Below are 15,990 nucleotides of genomic sequence, written 5' to 3'. Positions count from 1 at the left end.
ACCTTAAGACAACACAATATCAGTAACGGTATGCAACTGAGGAAATCATTTAGTGTATCAAGGAGAAATACAGGTGTTAATGTTGAGTTAAAATGAGTTGTTGAGGCGGTAAATGTTGTCTAACACTTACAATCCACCTGACCAGTTATCTCTGAATATGGATTGCATTAGGATTACACTGTAAACACACATAGCTTTGTTAATGTAGCATGACTGAAGATCCTGTTGCATGTGAAACATGCTTCATCCACCCACAAGATGTGCAATGAAAATATTTTTGATTCATGTTATTGTTATAGCCATTCACGAAAATCAATGGGATCATTTTTATCCTGACCTTACACATCGTACAGTGAAATGAATGTAGCTTCATTGCTGCCAATATCTTGCACATAATATTTACTCATATAAAATACTTGCCTAGCGTACGTGTGCTCAACTCTGAATCTGCTTCAAACTGTCACAGTATTGTAACTTCTAATGATAAAGTAAGCTCATTATGAGGTCTGTGACAGGTGCTATGAAGAATTTCTGTTGGAAAACATTTCCAGTATTTCTTACACTATCAGTGAACAGTGCCATAGCTAGGGTTTTAAGCGCTCGGGGACAATTGAAGGTTTTGCTCACGCTGCTCCTGTTTGCCAAGAATGGAAAATATTTCATTCCAAAATTTCTTAAAATCAATTTAGCGCCCTACTGAATGCTGTACCCGTAGACTGATGTTTCCCTTTGCTCTCCCCTAGCTATATCTTTGTCAGTGAATAACAATGGCACCATGAATGGTGACTGGCATACTCCTTTCTAGTTCATGAAGCATTACCAAAGATAAAGTACATGTCACAATATTCACAAAAGTATGGTATTTCTACGTGAAGGATTGCTGTTATCCAGCAACTATTTTTACGTAATTACTATGCTCTAAGCCAGTAGCTAACTACTTATTTATGCAAACTAAACACTACCTGTTCATTTGCATTAATAAATATGCACCTGTTGTCAGTTGCTTATTTGCAACTATAATAATGGATTAAATTAACATTTCTTGAATTCTTGATCTATTGTGCACTTTTGCGTTTCCAGTTAAGCTTATTTCCCATATAATAGATCTAAAGCCTTAAAAAAAAAAAAAAAAAAAAAAAAAACTATGGCTGCAAAAGTATGGTTTTTGAACCATTTTGAGTGTACTACTAAGATGTCTGATTGAGGAAGTTTTTATTAAAGTTTATGCAGTCTTAATGCTGTACCTTGTACATAAAGTAATTAAACAGCGAGAAATCAATGTAACTTTTTTCTTTTGATATTTTAAGTTCTCAGTATCTTGCACTGAGGTGTATATAAATTGCAGCTTAAACTACATGTCCATCTACATTTAAAGTAAGGTTTGTTGACAAGATATAATATCACGTAATGTTATTTGATATTGCACATAATGATAAGTTCAGTAGATTAGTTCAGCTTTTTTTAAAACATCGAAAGTTTGATTTGTCATCTTATTTGGCTTACTAGCATATGCAGTAATCAATTAGCTTTCTGTTGTGTGCATGGGTATTAATTCTGTTACCTGTGTGAAGTTATTGCTTGGCTTACTATAATATGTCAGTTGCGAATATGCATCCTGAAGCATTTTTTGATGCACATGTAAAAATGTTGTATAACTTAATGTACTCATTAAAAGAAATATATTAATATAATATTTTTTAGTTTAGCATTTGCTTATGTTATTATCTTCCTATAGTAGACTTTATTATAATACCGTAGGGGATACTTGAAAGTTAAACATTAATAAAGGGAAAATTTGTTTTCTTAATTGGCACAGAGTACTAAAAGGCAACTTATGAATTTATACTGATGTCAGAATAATCCTAGCACTCCCTATATCAGAGACTTGTAGAAAAAGATGTTGATTGTATAGCATATAAACGGACAGGATAGAGAATTGCTCCATGGTAAAGAACATTTAGTATGGGCAGAGTAGTTTAATGGGTACATAAGGGTGTGACATGCTGGGATGAGCAGCATCTTTGAGAGTGCAATCCGAGTGAGTTACTTTAAGCTTCTTTAGTGAGTGTGGACTTGGACTGTAAATAGCTGTCTCCATTGTAAGTATGAAGTTCTCCTAGCTGTTAATGCTAGAACATGATCTTCATCAACTGATAAAGAGCAGTTTTATTTTTAACAAGTCCAGTAATTTGACTTCTTTCACTGAGTTCGATACTGGGATATGAAGTTGCATGATGACAATGACTGAACGCTATTAACTGAAATATTCTGTTGGGCAATATAGAAAGTGCTTATTTGAAATTTTGAAAGTAAGTTTTAAATTTCTATAGCTTTAATTATAGGGTTATCATAAAAATGACACTCTTTCTGATTTGTAATATATGTTAGATTTTGTATATTGGATGTATTTTACTGTACAGTCAATTTCCTTTCTAACAGTGTTATTTTTATTATGTTTACAAGATTGGTACTTACGTAACTAAAGGTCTGGAGGATCATTTCTTCAAATGTTTTTCAGTGTGACCTGAATATTCATGAAGCAGTGGGTATTTGTCTGGAAAAATTTTAAAAAATTGGGTCGATATTTTATTTAAAAAAAAAAAAGAAAAGAGAATTGGATTTTAATTGTTTCTAGTCTAAAAACGGTATAAAAAGAAATAAGCGATTTGGTTCAATTGTTCCTAGACTTGTTTAAGAAATGTTCAATAAATATGCTGTCTAACATTTTCAGCTACGAGTTGAAATCGTAGAGCAGCATATTCCATGACAGATTGGAGTATATCCGTGCTGGTGTCATGAGTATGGTATGTAATGCGCCTCTTCATTTCAGCTAAGTTGTAGCCGCACCATTGTAACTAACATTTTCCAGGTTACCTCAAAGCCAGCAGTCAGAAGGATTAGGCCAGGTGATCGTGGTGGCCGTTGGAAAATTATAGCTGATAATTCTGTCATTTCCAAAATGAATATTCAGCAACTACTTCACTCTTGTAATGTGCGGAGGAGCATCATTCTTGTTTAAAAATTGTGTTACCTACTCATGCATGCTGTCGAAGTGCTGGAATGATCCAGTTGTGGAAACGAGATTCACGCCATTTGCTGTTGACAGTATAGGTAACATTGCCCTCAGGACTTATCTCCTCGAAAAAGAATGAGCCGATGAATAAACGCTGTCGGTAAATCTGCACCATGTATTCTTCACCATGCATTTCTTCAGAATGAAGAGGCAATTGGTACAATGTGGAAGGATTATCCATTGCCCACATTCTGCAATTTGAACTTTGGCAGAACTTTGCAGATAAAAATGGGCTTCTTCTGACCACAAGATGTTTTATGGCCATGCATTGTCCACTTCGAGCAATAAATTGTAGAGCGAACGTTTGCCATGTTTCCAGATTAACAGAAAGCAATTCGCTTAATTTTGAATGGATTGCGGGATGTTTCGTAAAAGTTTACGAAGCGTGCTGATAGGCATGTTTAAAGATAGAGCAAGTTCCCTTGCACTGCACATTTTCACACTACTTCTCATCTCATCTTGCAGCGATATAGCCATACCTTCTATTGACGTTGAAGCAATTGCTTTCCTCACTCTGCTAGATCTCGCATCAAATGATTCGGTCTATTCGAATTTACGAATCATCTTCCCCAGACCCTTGTCACATACCATACCAAAGCCTTGTTCCTTATGCCCATTAAAGTGTCTAGAACTTTTTCAGGGCAGCTGACACAGTAACGGAAACTGCATGTACCTCATATTTTTATTATAATTCTAATGTATACTGGGTATGTTGCGTCTTTTTGCATATTTTGACGAGTATGGCGCCACCTGTTTATTAAAATTTTGAACTATTTTTTCCTTTCGCCAGGCAAATTCCTATCACGTCACGTATATTCGGGTAAAACTTTAGGTCATTCTGGTCAGTGTTCTTTTTTTACAGCTTTTTGAAAGTGGGACTTCAATTATAATCACCCTATATGTTACTGAACAGCAGATCAGGATTTCTGATTAATAGTAGCCATTAGCATTATTTAAAATTTTTGTATTGTAGTGCACCGATGTGCAGAGCCTAAAGATGACTTAAAAATTAAGGATTAAAACCATAAAATTAGATGAAATAGCTTTTGGTAGTTTGTATAGCTATGAACGTTTAGAAAGCTGGTGCACATGTAAATTTCTTCTTGTCCAGTAATACGTTCCTTTGTAATGAGTATTTAAAATTCGGTGAATTTGGAATCGGATTCTGGATTCTAGATAAGAGGAACTACTCTGGATTCTAGATAAGAGGCTTTAAGGCAATCTTTGCAATTTATGAATGTCAGATCTTTATCACGTCTCAAAACATTATTTACCTCATTTAATGAATCAGAGAATTACTGAACATGGAATTATTCTGTGGTTACGCCTTTGTGCAAGCACAGATTAATTCATGTTGTCAAGTTGTGTGAAAGAATACATTGTATGGTGTCCAGATTCAAAGTGACATTTGAAAACTGGAATATGGATTGGCCAGTGGAATGTGTTCCATCTGCAGGTCAGGAAGACACTCTTATTCTACTAAACTGTTGTAATAGATTTTTAGTTATACAACAAAAGATAATTAATCGGCCGTGTGTTGTGAGTTTGCAAGTGAACTTCATTCCATTACAAGAATGAGAATCTCTCACAACTTAATTTGAAGGCATTTGTAACATGTGGGCTGCATGCTTAAAGACCTACAATCTGCATTTCTTTATCCAGAGTTCAATATAGGGAGTAATTTTCTATTTTCATTGATGTTATATTCTCGGAAATTAGACAAATTAACAATAGGCCCGCGATTCATCACAGATGAGAATCAGACTTCTAGATGCAGATTAAACGGTGAAACTAGTACTGGTATTCTGTATCATTTTGAGTGCAAAAGATAGAGTGATGCCAGGCTTCTAGTATAGGGAGACATACAAGTGTAGTAAGTGGACATGTTGAGCTACAAATACTGGAAAATCGAATGATTATTGAATGAAATTGCTGTAATAATCTGAATCATATCAAAATTTCAGTGTTTTAGGCCAGTGGTGCCCAACCTTGTGCTCGCCGATCGTTTTGTATGTGCTCGCCGATCGTTTCGTATGTGCTCGCCAGCTCGATTAGGTACTATGAACAAAAAATATTCTAAAATAACCATTCATTTATATTTATTAATTCTTAAAATATGGTAAGCATTTATAGTCATAAGAAATATCTTGCAATACGTTATAAATTAATTGATTGCTGACTGATGAACATGATAGCGAAGATGGAATCTTATTGCTTCATTCCGATGTTAGATAACTCAGCTGGGGAAAAGTACTTAACGATTTGTGGAACTTCTTTTGCCAATAAAGGAGTGTTTGGAATCCGGAAACGAAAGTTATAAAGAACTGGAAAATAATAATTGGTTATCCGATTTGTATTTTCTCACGGATATAACAGCTAAACTAAACAAAGATCTCCAGGGAAAAAAAAAAAAAAAAAAAAAAAAAAAAAAAAAAAAAAAAACTTTTTCAATTGACTGGGACTGTAACTACTTTTCAGATAAAGTAAAATTTGTGGATAAATCAGATGAAAGAAAAAAATTTCACCCATTTTCAGAATTTATCAAGCCATATTAATAACCACAAGACAATTGAAACAGACTCAGAAAACCTAAATGCACTGAAACATAATTTTGAACTCCGCTTCTCTGATTTCCTTAAAGTTCAAACAATATTATTATTCATCTCAAACCCATTTGCCGAAATTAATATTTCAGATGTATCACGTAAGATTAGAAATATGTTTAACAAAAATGTTGATGTTTTGGAAATGTGCACGCGAGAGGCCAAAGGTTGGGCACCACTGTTTTAGGCTAAGAATTTCTCCTTGCTGATAATATAACACTTCATCATATATGAGTAGTATAAATACATGAAGAAACATTGGCTATATAACAGGCTTCCAAAGGTAAAAAATAAGCAAGGGAAATGTTTAATGGACAGACTTCACAGCAATAACGTGAGTTCTAAAAACTACTGTACTGAAAACCAGTGGAATCTCAGTTATGCTGTGCAGGTAAGGTCAATTTTCCTCTAAAGCATCTGAATAGTTTTTTAAAGTATATCATGACTTTATAGCTGCATTGTCATTGGGGGTGTATAATCTTTATTGACGTCTCTCTGAATGCGGTTATTAGTAAGCAATATTCATCCACTTTTTTTTTTATCAAAAACCTATGTGTAGAACATTCATAGAACTATGGGTTTTAAGTTCTCATAAATATAATTCAACATTTTGTGTCACTGGGATAAAGTACTGTAAGTAAAATAATTTCAAACATTTTTAATGACCACTTTTGTATACTGAATCCCCCACAGAAAAAAAAAAAAAAAAAAAAAAAAAAAAAAAATTAATAGGATAAGGATCTCTTGGCTGTTGATAAGCCATACCTCCTTTCATGCTTATATTTAGTAACAGCATATTAGCAGCAATGTTTGTTCATCATTGAGGTAATGGTATGTAAATAAGAATGTGCAGTCTTGTAAATAAGTTACATTCTGCGGGAGTTTTTAGTTTCTTGCCGCATGACATGTAAATGATTTTGGTAGAAATCATTTAGTTATATTTTCCAAAAAGAACAAGTTACTAACAGGATCTTTATGGAGAGCCTAATTAAAATTTTTAAATTTTACATATTTTTACTAAAAGATGCCACATTACCAAAACTATTATAGTTTATATATCTGATTCCTTTCTTAAACTGGTACCATGATCTACAATGAACCATTCAAAAGGTATTAAGCCTTGGTATTCTTTTTAAAAGAAGCATTGTGTATGTACTTATTGTAACAAAGTTTTCCATATTTTATTTTATAAGTATTTTTCCATGCAATATATTTTGATTATCTGCTATATACACTGCATTTTGTGAGTGACAAAATGGCGCAATCATTTTAAGATACATTATACAGCTAATCTACTTGTTTCGGCAGTTCTAAATCAGCACTTGTCTAATACGAATGTTAATGTCAATTAACATCTCATAATTGTGGTGAAGTTATAATTGTTAACCATATGTTGAGTTCGTAAAAGTGTAATTATTTAAATTGGAAGTAAAATTGCATAAACAGCTTCATAAAAATTAACAATTCTTTGAGCATTATGTTAAATTTAGTACGACTTAGATTTCTATAGCACTGTAATTTTAATTGCTTATTAATAACATTAATTATGGTTTTTCAGAAACTTGTATTAAATGCATTTTTGAATTTTGAAATTACCTTAACTGTGATCAGCTGTTCCTCTGAAGCCTCAGGAACCACCAAAGGAGCCCAAGGATGAAGAAGGTGGTTGCATTTGCTAAGCAGTCTGCACTGTCCGAGCTGTAACATTCCGGACACTGAGGTCTCTTCTGCATTTGAAGCTTGCGGCAAATCTGCTGGCAGTATGTCGCTTGTATAACAGCATCAGTACCTATGCTCTCTGAATTAGCTGAGACCTTTTTTCTGTTTCAGCGATATAACTTATTTACAGTTTTCATCTTCAGTATGTTGTCATGCAGTGAATCTTAGCCATTTTTCATTCTGCAGTAATGGAAGAATTGAACATATAGAAACAAAATAGTTTCTTTAGCGTACTCTTATTTGCAATAGGGATTAACTCTTCAATTTCTTTGTGCTTTCATCTCACACATGATCAACCAGAATGTTGGGAAATTCCAAAGCTGACTATTTACTTGCCTTCAGTGCACTGACAAGCTAATCCCTTGGTTTAGATCTGTGGTAACAAACTCTAACACAAAGTGCTTATAAAACATTTATGTATAAAGAAAATATAGATCAAGCACAATTTTCATGTTTTGTATTGTGATGAAATTTAATTTTTCTTGCACATGTGAATATGCTTTGGTGAATTACCCTAGTTTTCACTGAAATGTGATATACATTGTGAAATTTATTGTATTAAATGAGAACTATGTATCTGCATGCTGTTAGGTATATGCTAAATTTTTTTGTAAACATTATGGAAGTAAATATAAATATGAAGCCACTTGCCTTAAAAACATTAATGCTCGTATTGATACTATCAGAAATTTTGTATAATTTTCCTACCATTTTGATAAATTATAATGGTTTAATAATTCTATGTAAAATAGCCTGCGTAAGTGTGTATTAGTGTTTAGATGGATATTTAATTTTTGATGTAAGTCTTTTATGCAAATGTTTTGATTCTGAGGATTTTTAAGGATTTTTAAACTCCTATTTTGTTCACATTTAGTTTGAATGGACATGTTCTATTTTAGAATCTATATGGCATCTTTTTTTTTTTTTTTTTTTTTTTTTTTTTTCTCATTGTAATTCTTATCAATGCTGTGGTTAAATGTAAAACCAAATCTGATGTGAATTACTGATGGGATGTGTACTATAACTTTATTGCTTCTTAAAATATGAGGTAGTTGTATGATAAATTTGTCATGTTGGATAATCCATTTAAACATTTATAAAAATCACGACACCACTTAAGATTCATAACAAGAATGGTGCTATTATTATAATTATCAGTTACAGCTGGCTGTTCTATGTGTATTGTTAATGATATCTTATCAATTCTAACATATTCATTTGATTTATAAAAAGTGAGTACATATAAAAAACACTGTTTATATATTTTATTAGAGCTTTACGGAGTATTAATTATTTCGTCGTGCTTGGATATAAAATTTTTGCTCATTGTAAATTTCTTATTTCTCTGTTTGTGATATTTATTTAAGTTGGGAGATATTTTCAGTCTGGCATTAGTTTTATGGAAGCCTAATTTTCATTTAGTAGGCGATTCATGTCATGCGGAAGTCAGGCAACATTTGTTATTTGTCAGTTGCTCCAATCCAGTATGCAAAATCTTTCATGGTCTGAATTTTCAGAAGGAAATTTTAATCCCAGATTGTCTAAGTGTTTATAGGTTTAAGTGAAATTTGAAGGTACTTGGCATTTTTTAGTGTAGTCATTTAAATCTGAAGATCAATTTAATTTCGTTTATACTAAAAGCGTTTTGACTGTTCGTTCTTGATAAGAAAAATGGAATAAACTGTTTTGCTGGGAAATTTATTATCATCTGAAGATTTTTTAAAAAAAGTTTCCACTTTTATATACATGTTTGTTTATGCTGATTTTCCCAGCCTAAATTGAAGCAAAAAATGTGGTGGGAGGAAATGTGAAATTCATTTTCCCTGCTTAAGCTGCAATAGCAAACACTTAATATGAAAAATAATGTTCCCTTTTGATGAAATTCGTAATCGCTTTTTTCCAAATCTGCCTATTGGGGATGGTTACTGACGCACTGAATTTCCTTTTTAAGTTATTTTCGTTCTAGAATTATAAGCTCTGATTTTGCTGGACTTTTAGTAACACTTTCATGCATAATACCGATGTTTTCCACAGACCAGCTGGCTCGAGGACGTGGTTTTGTAATGTCTGGTGTTGAATCTGGGTCCTCAAATTTCTTTATCAGTCTGCGAACTGTTGTTTCATTGCGTGCACTTCCACGTCCAAAGATTGCACGAAACTTCCTAACAGTCTGTGCATAACACTTTCTATTCTTGTAACGAGTTTTCACAATCAAAACTTGCTGCCCCCTTGCATAATGTGTCAGGTGTTTTAAGCTGCTGCGGAGCTGCGAAATTAACTGACAGTGATAAAATACTAGTGTTGCCAGGTCAAATCAAACTCGGCATTTTTAAGTCAGAATATTTGCTTGGATTAAGTACATAAAAGTATGTTCCATTTTCTGAAAATAAAGTATGTTTTAGGTCATATTAAATCCGGTGCTTTTGTTATTACACCCTGTATAATGAGTGCTAGGTACTAAAACTTATTTAGTACGATAATGCTTAAAAAAATATAGCTTCGAAAACAGTAGAATAAGTATCCATTCATTCTTTACTGATAATAAATGCACTACGGCTTTAAAATTGTTTCTGCTCCTATATAAACATGTGAGCTTCTCTTTTAGTTGAGAATATTGATGCTTAAATTGTTTTCTTCGTATTAGAATACTCTCTTTTATTGATTTTTCTGGTATTAGTGCCTTATTTGGCACTGTTGAATCAGCTTCACTAGCTATGCCAAATCTTTTGTTAAGATCCGTGATATTCAAGAGAGATAGTCTAATTATCAGCTTCTATATAATCAGCTTACATTTCCTTTGCTACATCTCTCAGATTTCTATAAACTTTCTGTCTCACTTAGGGCACTTGAAGTTTGCAATACAAGTGTCCTGTGCGTCGAAAAAGTGAGGTAACCCTATCAGTAATTATATCATAAGATATAGGCACAAAGTGAACCAGATGTAAATTGAAGCAGGGTCAACAAATCATACTTGTATTTGAATTTTTAGCCTGGATTGTAATTTGATCAGTCATTAATGAGCTCATTTTAATTGGAATATGAGTATAAAAGACATAAAATTATGATATTTATGATGTATTTTCCTTTGTATAGGAAGATTTTCATACATGTAAAATCATGATGCTTACATATATTTACTGATAAGATGTTCTTTGGTCACTTTTGATCTCGTCTTTGTCAGTCTGTTTCCCTATATCGTGTTAAGATTAAGCGGAGTAATTTTTTCAAATCAAAGTTTGTAGTAATAAACAAATATTAATAATTAGAAAATACTTGACTGTCTCACTTTTCTGAAATCGTTTACCAGTGATATATACGTGCAGATAGTACACTTGCTGACTTCAGATGAAGGATTTGTAAATTTAGTAAATGTGTATTTGTGGAATAAAATCTTAAATTACTCGATTAACCTCCAACAGGTATTAGGGAGAAAAGTCATGTTTTCTTTAACTGAATATTTATTGTTAGAAATTACTTCAAGACCTTCAGTATAAGGATTATATTATATTTAGTATTTGTCATAAGAAGTTGTGTATTGTAATAAATTATATTTGTAAACTGGCTTTTGAAAACAACCTAATGACCCCCCTATTTTATTTCCAAAGCAAAATTATAAAGGAAAACCTATTCAAAAGTTATTTCATTAGATTCTAGGTACAAGTTAAAAAATGTAGCTAATAATTTCCTGCAACAACTGCTGACAGAATTCACCCCCCGCCCCCACTTTTTAAGAAAATGAGTGTGAAAGTTGTTCTAATATCTGATATTCAAATCTGGACCGTATTCTAAATGTAAGGCTATGTGAAGGTGGATTAACTCAGTAATTTGCGTTATAAATAGCGCCGTTTGAAGTTACTTATTGACTTTTAGTACTTTAATTACACATAAAATTCGAAATGGTTATTTCCGAAGTAACCTGCGCTGAGGCACTCCTTTTCATTCATTTAAATTTTATTACAAAAAACGTGACGCATAAAATTTTATTTGCGATTCATAATGATGCTAGTGCATTAAGCTTCATTATTAGTTAATACTAATAGCAACCAGTTGTTATAGTAATTGAATATACTTAAGAAAAAGCAATTTTTTAGTGAAGTTTTTACAATTTTCTTGGATTTCAAAACGCTCATATTAGAAGCTAAAAAATGACTTCTTTTCCTTTGCTTTAATTTTGAATTTTCTTTTTTCAGCACCAGGTTTTAGCAGTTTTGCTGATGCTTCATTCTGTTAATATTTAATTTTACTACTCTTTCTGTGGGAGCACTGGTCGCATGCATTTGAACCATAATGAATTTTCGAAGCAGCTAAAGTATTGTTCTGTAGTTGAAAATTAAGCTAGCTGTAAATTTAAACTTTGTCTTTGATTATTACAAGCAAGAAATGGGAGATTTTTCCTACAAAATCTCAGCATGAACAAATTTAAGATTTTTTTTGTTCATTATTAAATTTTAACACTAGAACTGTCATTCTGTAGAATGACTGCAATAGAACAAATGGACGTTGATCTTGTAGTATCTGAAGCATGCAATTATGCCTGCAGAGCGGAAGTGATACATAATTGATACCATGCATATGCAACTTCCTGTCCTCATAATTCCAAATTTACTGAGCCATTAATGTTAGTGAGTCAAACCTCCTTTCAAATATTTTTACTTTCCAAGACATTATAAATATGTTATCACTTGAAACTTCAAAATTACACTGGTGTGCAAAAATTAAAGACGAGACGGTTTTTTCAATATAACTTTGTACAAAAGCTTTCCAAATCAACACATTTAATACCGTAAGATCTCCAATACGTAAGGGCATGAGTAATGTAAGCAACACTTACTAAAAGAGAAATTAGAGGGATAAAAATAAGCTTTATTGAAAACGTAGCATGGAGCGCAATGCGACTGAAGGCCGAAACATCCCTGTGATGGGTGTCCAGCAAGAAACATCCGGTCTTTAATAGGGGATATGATCACCCCTGACTGCTAGGCAGGTTTCACAGCGTCTGCCCATGCTGAGAATGAGGGTGTCAATGAGTTGTTGAGGCATTGCTGCCCATTCGTCTTGCAGCGCCAATCGAAGCTCCGTAATCGTTACTGGTGGTAAGGTACGAGCTGCCAAGCGTCTGCCTAGAAAATCCCATACATGCTCGATGGGATTGACATCCGGAGATCGTGCCGGCCAATCCATACGTTCAATATCCTCACTCTCTAAGAGCTGTTCGGCAGCTACTGTGCGATGACATGGTGCATTGTCGTCCATGAAAAGGAACTGCGGACCCATAGCGCCTCTAAAAAGACGCACATATGGAAGAAGAATCTCGTTACAATAACGGGTCCCGTTGACTGAACCTGCGTCGAAGATGTGAAGATCTGTACGACTACCAAGCATGATGCCTCCCCAAACGAGAACACCGCCACCTCCATACCTGTCCCTTTCAATGATGTTCGAGGGATGATTGCGGCTTCCCCGCTCTCTCCAGATGAGTATACGATGAGAATCGCTACTCAGACTGAATCTGCTCTCATCTGTAAAGAGTACTCGTCCCCATTCATTGTCTCTCCAATTCCGGTGTTCCCTGCACCACAGAGAACGCCTTCTCCGATGGGCAGGCGTTAGAGGTACACACCGTACAGGGCGTCATGCAAACAGACCACCACCGTGCAATCTTCTGGCCACGGTAAAACGCGATATCGGTCGTCCAGTCGCCTGTGTCGTGTGTCTAGCGATTTCTCCCGCTGTCTGCCGCCTGTTTCTTCTGGCCTGTAAGGCAATATACCGGTCATCTGCGGGTGTGGTTCCTCGTGGACGACCACTACTAAACCCCCGGATAGCTGTTCCTGTAGTTTGAAATTGTCTCCAAAGTCGTGAAACGATGCTGTGAGCAATTCCGAACTCTGCAGCCACACTTGTCACAGTGCGGCGTTCCTCCAACTTCCCAATGATTCGACCTCGGGTAAAAGCATCCAGATGTCGTGTAACAGATTGATTATTCGCCATTTCTCGCTGAGGCAGCAACTCGGTGTGATTTTAACTGCTATACGGTGTGCAATCTCTTTGCCAGAAATACTGATCTTACACCGACAACATGCTTTATACTACTCAGACACTCCCCCATTATGTCTACCTGCATATCTGCGCATGTGCTACCGTACATCACCTTACTTAATCTCCTGATTGGTCTTTCTGTCCGCTTTGCCTCTTCGTTCAGCTGATATGCTAATTTTTCGACTTCGTCTTTAATTTTTGCACACCAGTGTATGTCTGTATTTCATTTCCACAAGCGTGGAAACGGTAATAAAATGTTTCATTTTTTTTAAAAGAATAAATCGCAGTAGTGTTATTTTCAAGTCAGTTATGATCAATTTCGTGCGTAAACGGGAAATTACTAAATAACGTTATTAGCAGTGGCGTAGCTAAATTTTTTGCAGTTTCTCTCAATGCAGACGAAAAAATCAAATCTATAAAATATTAAAACGACGTAATGAGAAATGAATAAAAGCTGTGTGCTAATTCTTTTAATAAAACTTGAATTCCAACATTTTAAGTGTATTTTGCTTGTTTTTCCATTAGCAAAATCACCGATGACATTCTAGACGCTTGCTTTTTTTCTAGTTGCTCTTGCCTAAACAGTACAGTATTATTAAAAACAGAACACTCATTTTTAGGCCTTAGGTGATTGTTAATCGATCTATATTTTGAAAAACTTCTTTCCCAAAAAGTGATACTTATAGCAAGTGCGAGGGAAATTCGAAGCAGAGTTACGATATTTGAAATTTTATTTTGTAGATGGTACTTTAGAATAAATTGTAGAATTTCAAATCGACTGCCCTTCGACCTCTCGGCTTCGTCTTCCAAAGCGGTAACAGAAACAAAACTCTGAAGTATTTTTCTTTCAGTGAGGAATTCTTCCTTATTTATGTCATTGAATTCATAATTTAATTGTTATTCGAGTTTTCCATTCAAAGGTTTTGATGGAGTAAAGCAGGCTTAGCAAGCATGTGACGCTTTTGAAATCTCTTTGAACACTTTGCCCAGTGTAAAAAACAGCTCTCTACTCAATTAAGTTATGTATCACGATTCGCCATCTCTCGATTCTTGACCTTCACCAGCGACCAGTCTGAATAGAGGTAGTTTTTAGACTTTGGTTCAAATTCTAAACAACGGGTTTGCTGCCTTACATGTAACTAGGTTATGTAACATTGTATTCAGACGTAAATACGAGCCATGCCCCTGTCGTAACGTGAAATATGCGAGTTTCCATTTTTCAAGGCCTCTGCAGAGAACTTTAGCTCTACGAAAATATCCAACCCCTTATACAGATGAACTTTTCTATAATTTAATAAATGTCATTCTACTCCGAAAATCCATATGACTAACGATATAATATATTTTGCATGAAAAATTTGCTGCACAGGTCCAAAAATATCCAAATACAGTTGCACAGGTATTGCATCATTTATAACGATTTGCTACGAAGGTTTTGCTGTGTTTTAGGATTGGCAAATACCATATGATTGGTGCAGTAGTTTCAGTCATGGCCATTGGAAACCATTTTTATGCTACTCTGTGAATTTATCATATTACAACATTTAATGTTTGAAGGGAATAGACATATATATGTATTTATATTAAAACAAACAAAAAAGGGGGAAGAAGAAGAAAAATTATGAAAGAGGAAGGGAAAGAGCTTGTTTAAATAATATATTAAAAGTAAATAACAATAAGAATAGCGAGAAAACATATATATATATATATATATATAAGACTTTGAGAGGTAAGTCCTGAAATAAATTCGCTGCAGTTTAGTAGTCAACTAGTAGTATCTATAATGAGCCAAGTCGTGTGTCTACGATTGTTGCATCACTGAGGTTTATCGCAATTACTGTATAATTTACAGATTCTTGTATTTATTTGCCAACTTTGCTAGTATAATTCTGTTTTTTAGAGTGGCACTGAGCCACGCTGACCAATTTGCATCAGCTGGCTTATTGAGGTGGAATTCTTTAGTTTCCGGACATTCAAAGGTGTAATGTTCTTGATCTCCCAACTTGCCGCAGTCACATAGATCTATTTTACTAGTTTGAAAAGTATGAAGATAGGTTAGAAAAAGACCATGTTACGAGGAACCACGTATTTTGCTCAGCAAATTCGTCGATACGTTTGGAACCATTTTGAAGGTGGTTCTTCTAGTTAAAGCTTTTTACCATCTCATTTGCCATTGCTGCATCAAAGATTGCCATGTAGAGGCTTTGAGGTGCGATATCGCTAGTGGGACTTAGGTACGTCTCTTGTGCAAAATGTGGTCATAGCTGCTTCTTCCGCCAAATGGTCAGCAATATCATTTCCCTGAATTCCCACGTCTGCGGGAACCCAGAAAAGTTGAGGACGATCTGAGAAATGGAAATTTAATAACTGTTGCTGTAACCTCCCGAACCAAACTGTTTTAGGTCTTGAAGATACAGAGCGCCGTTAGGCCAAAGGCAGAATCTGAAAAGATTGAGACTGAATGTTTATTGGTATATAAGGCTGCGGTTAGTCTTGTTGCTTTCCTCAGTGCAACTAATTCTGCTTGGTAAACTTAATTACCTGCTCTTAATCTTC

At 34.4% G+C, this 15,990-nt stretch overlaps 1 protein-coding gene across 1 annotated transcript in view; it reads left to right on the top strand.

Annotated features, from left to right (window-relative positions):
- Positions 1–10,958, top strand: part of Rab6 (RAS oncogene family member Rab6) — a 64,440-nt gene extending 53,482 nt beyond the window's left edge. The window contains exon 8 of the mRNA XM_035357198.2: positions 7,288–10,958. Coding sequence (XP_035213089.1) covers positions 7,288–7,355 — 68 coding nt within the window. The 3' untranslated portion in view covers positions 7,356–10,958. The remainder of the gene's footprint in view (positions 1–7,287) is intronic.
- Positions 10,959–15,990: the final 5,032 nt, after the last annotated feature.

This window comes from Stegodyphus dumicola, chromosome X2, assembly GCF_044657685.1.
Source record: "Stegodyphus dumicola isolate Sdum_Otavi_A_Nest chromosome X2, ASM4465768v1".
NCBI lineage: Eukaryota > Metazoa > Arthropoda > Arachnida > Araneae > Eresidae > Stegodyphus > Stegodyphus dumicola.
This window is presented reverse-complemented; position numbering and strand designations above follow the sequence as displayed.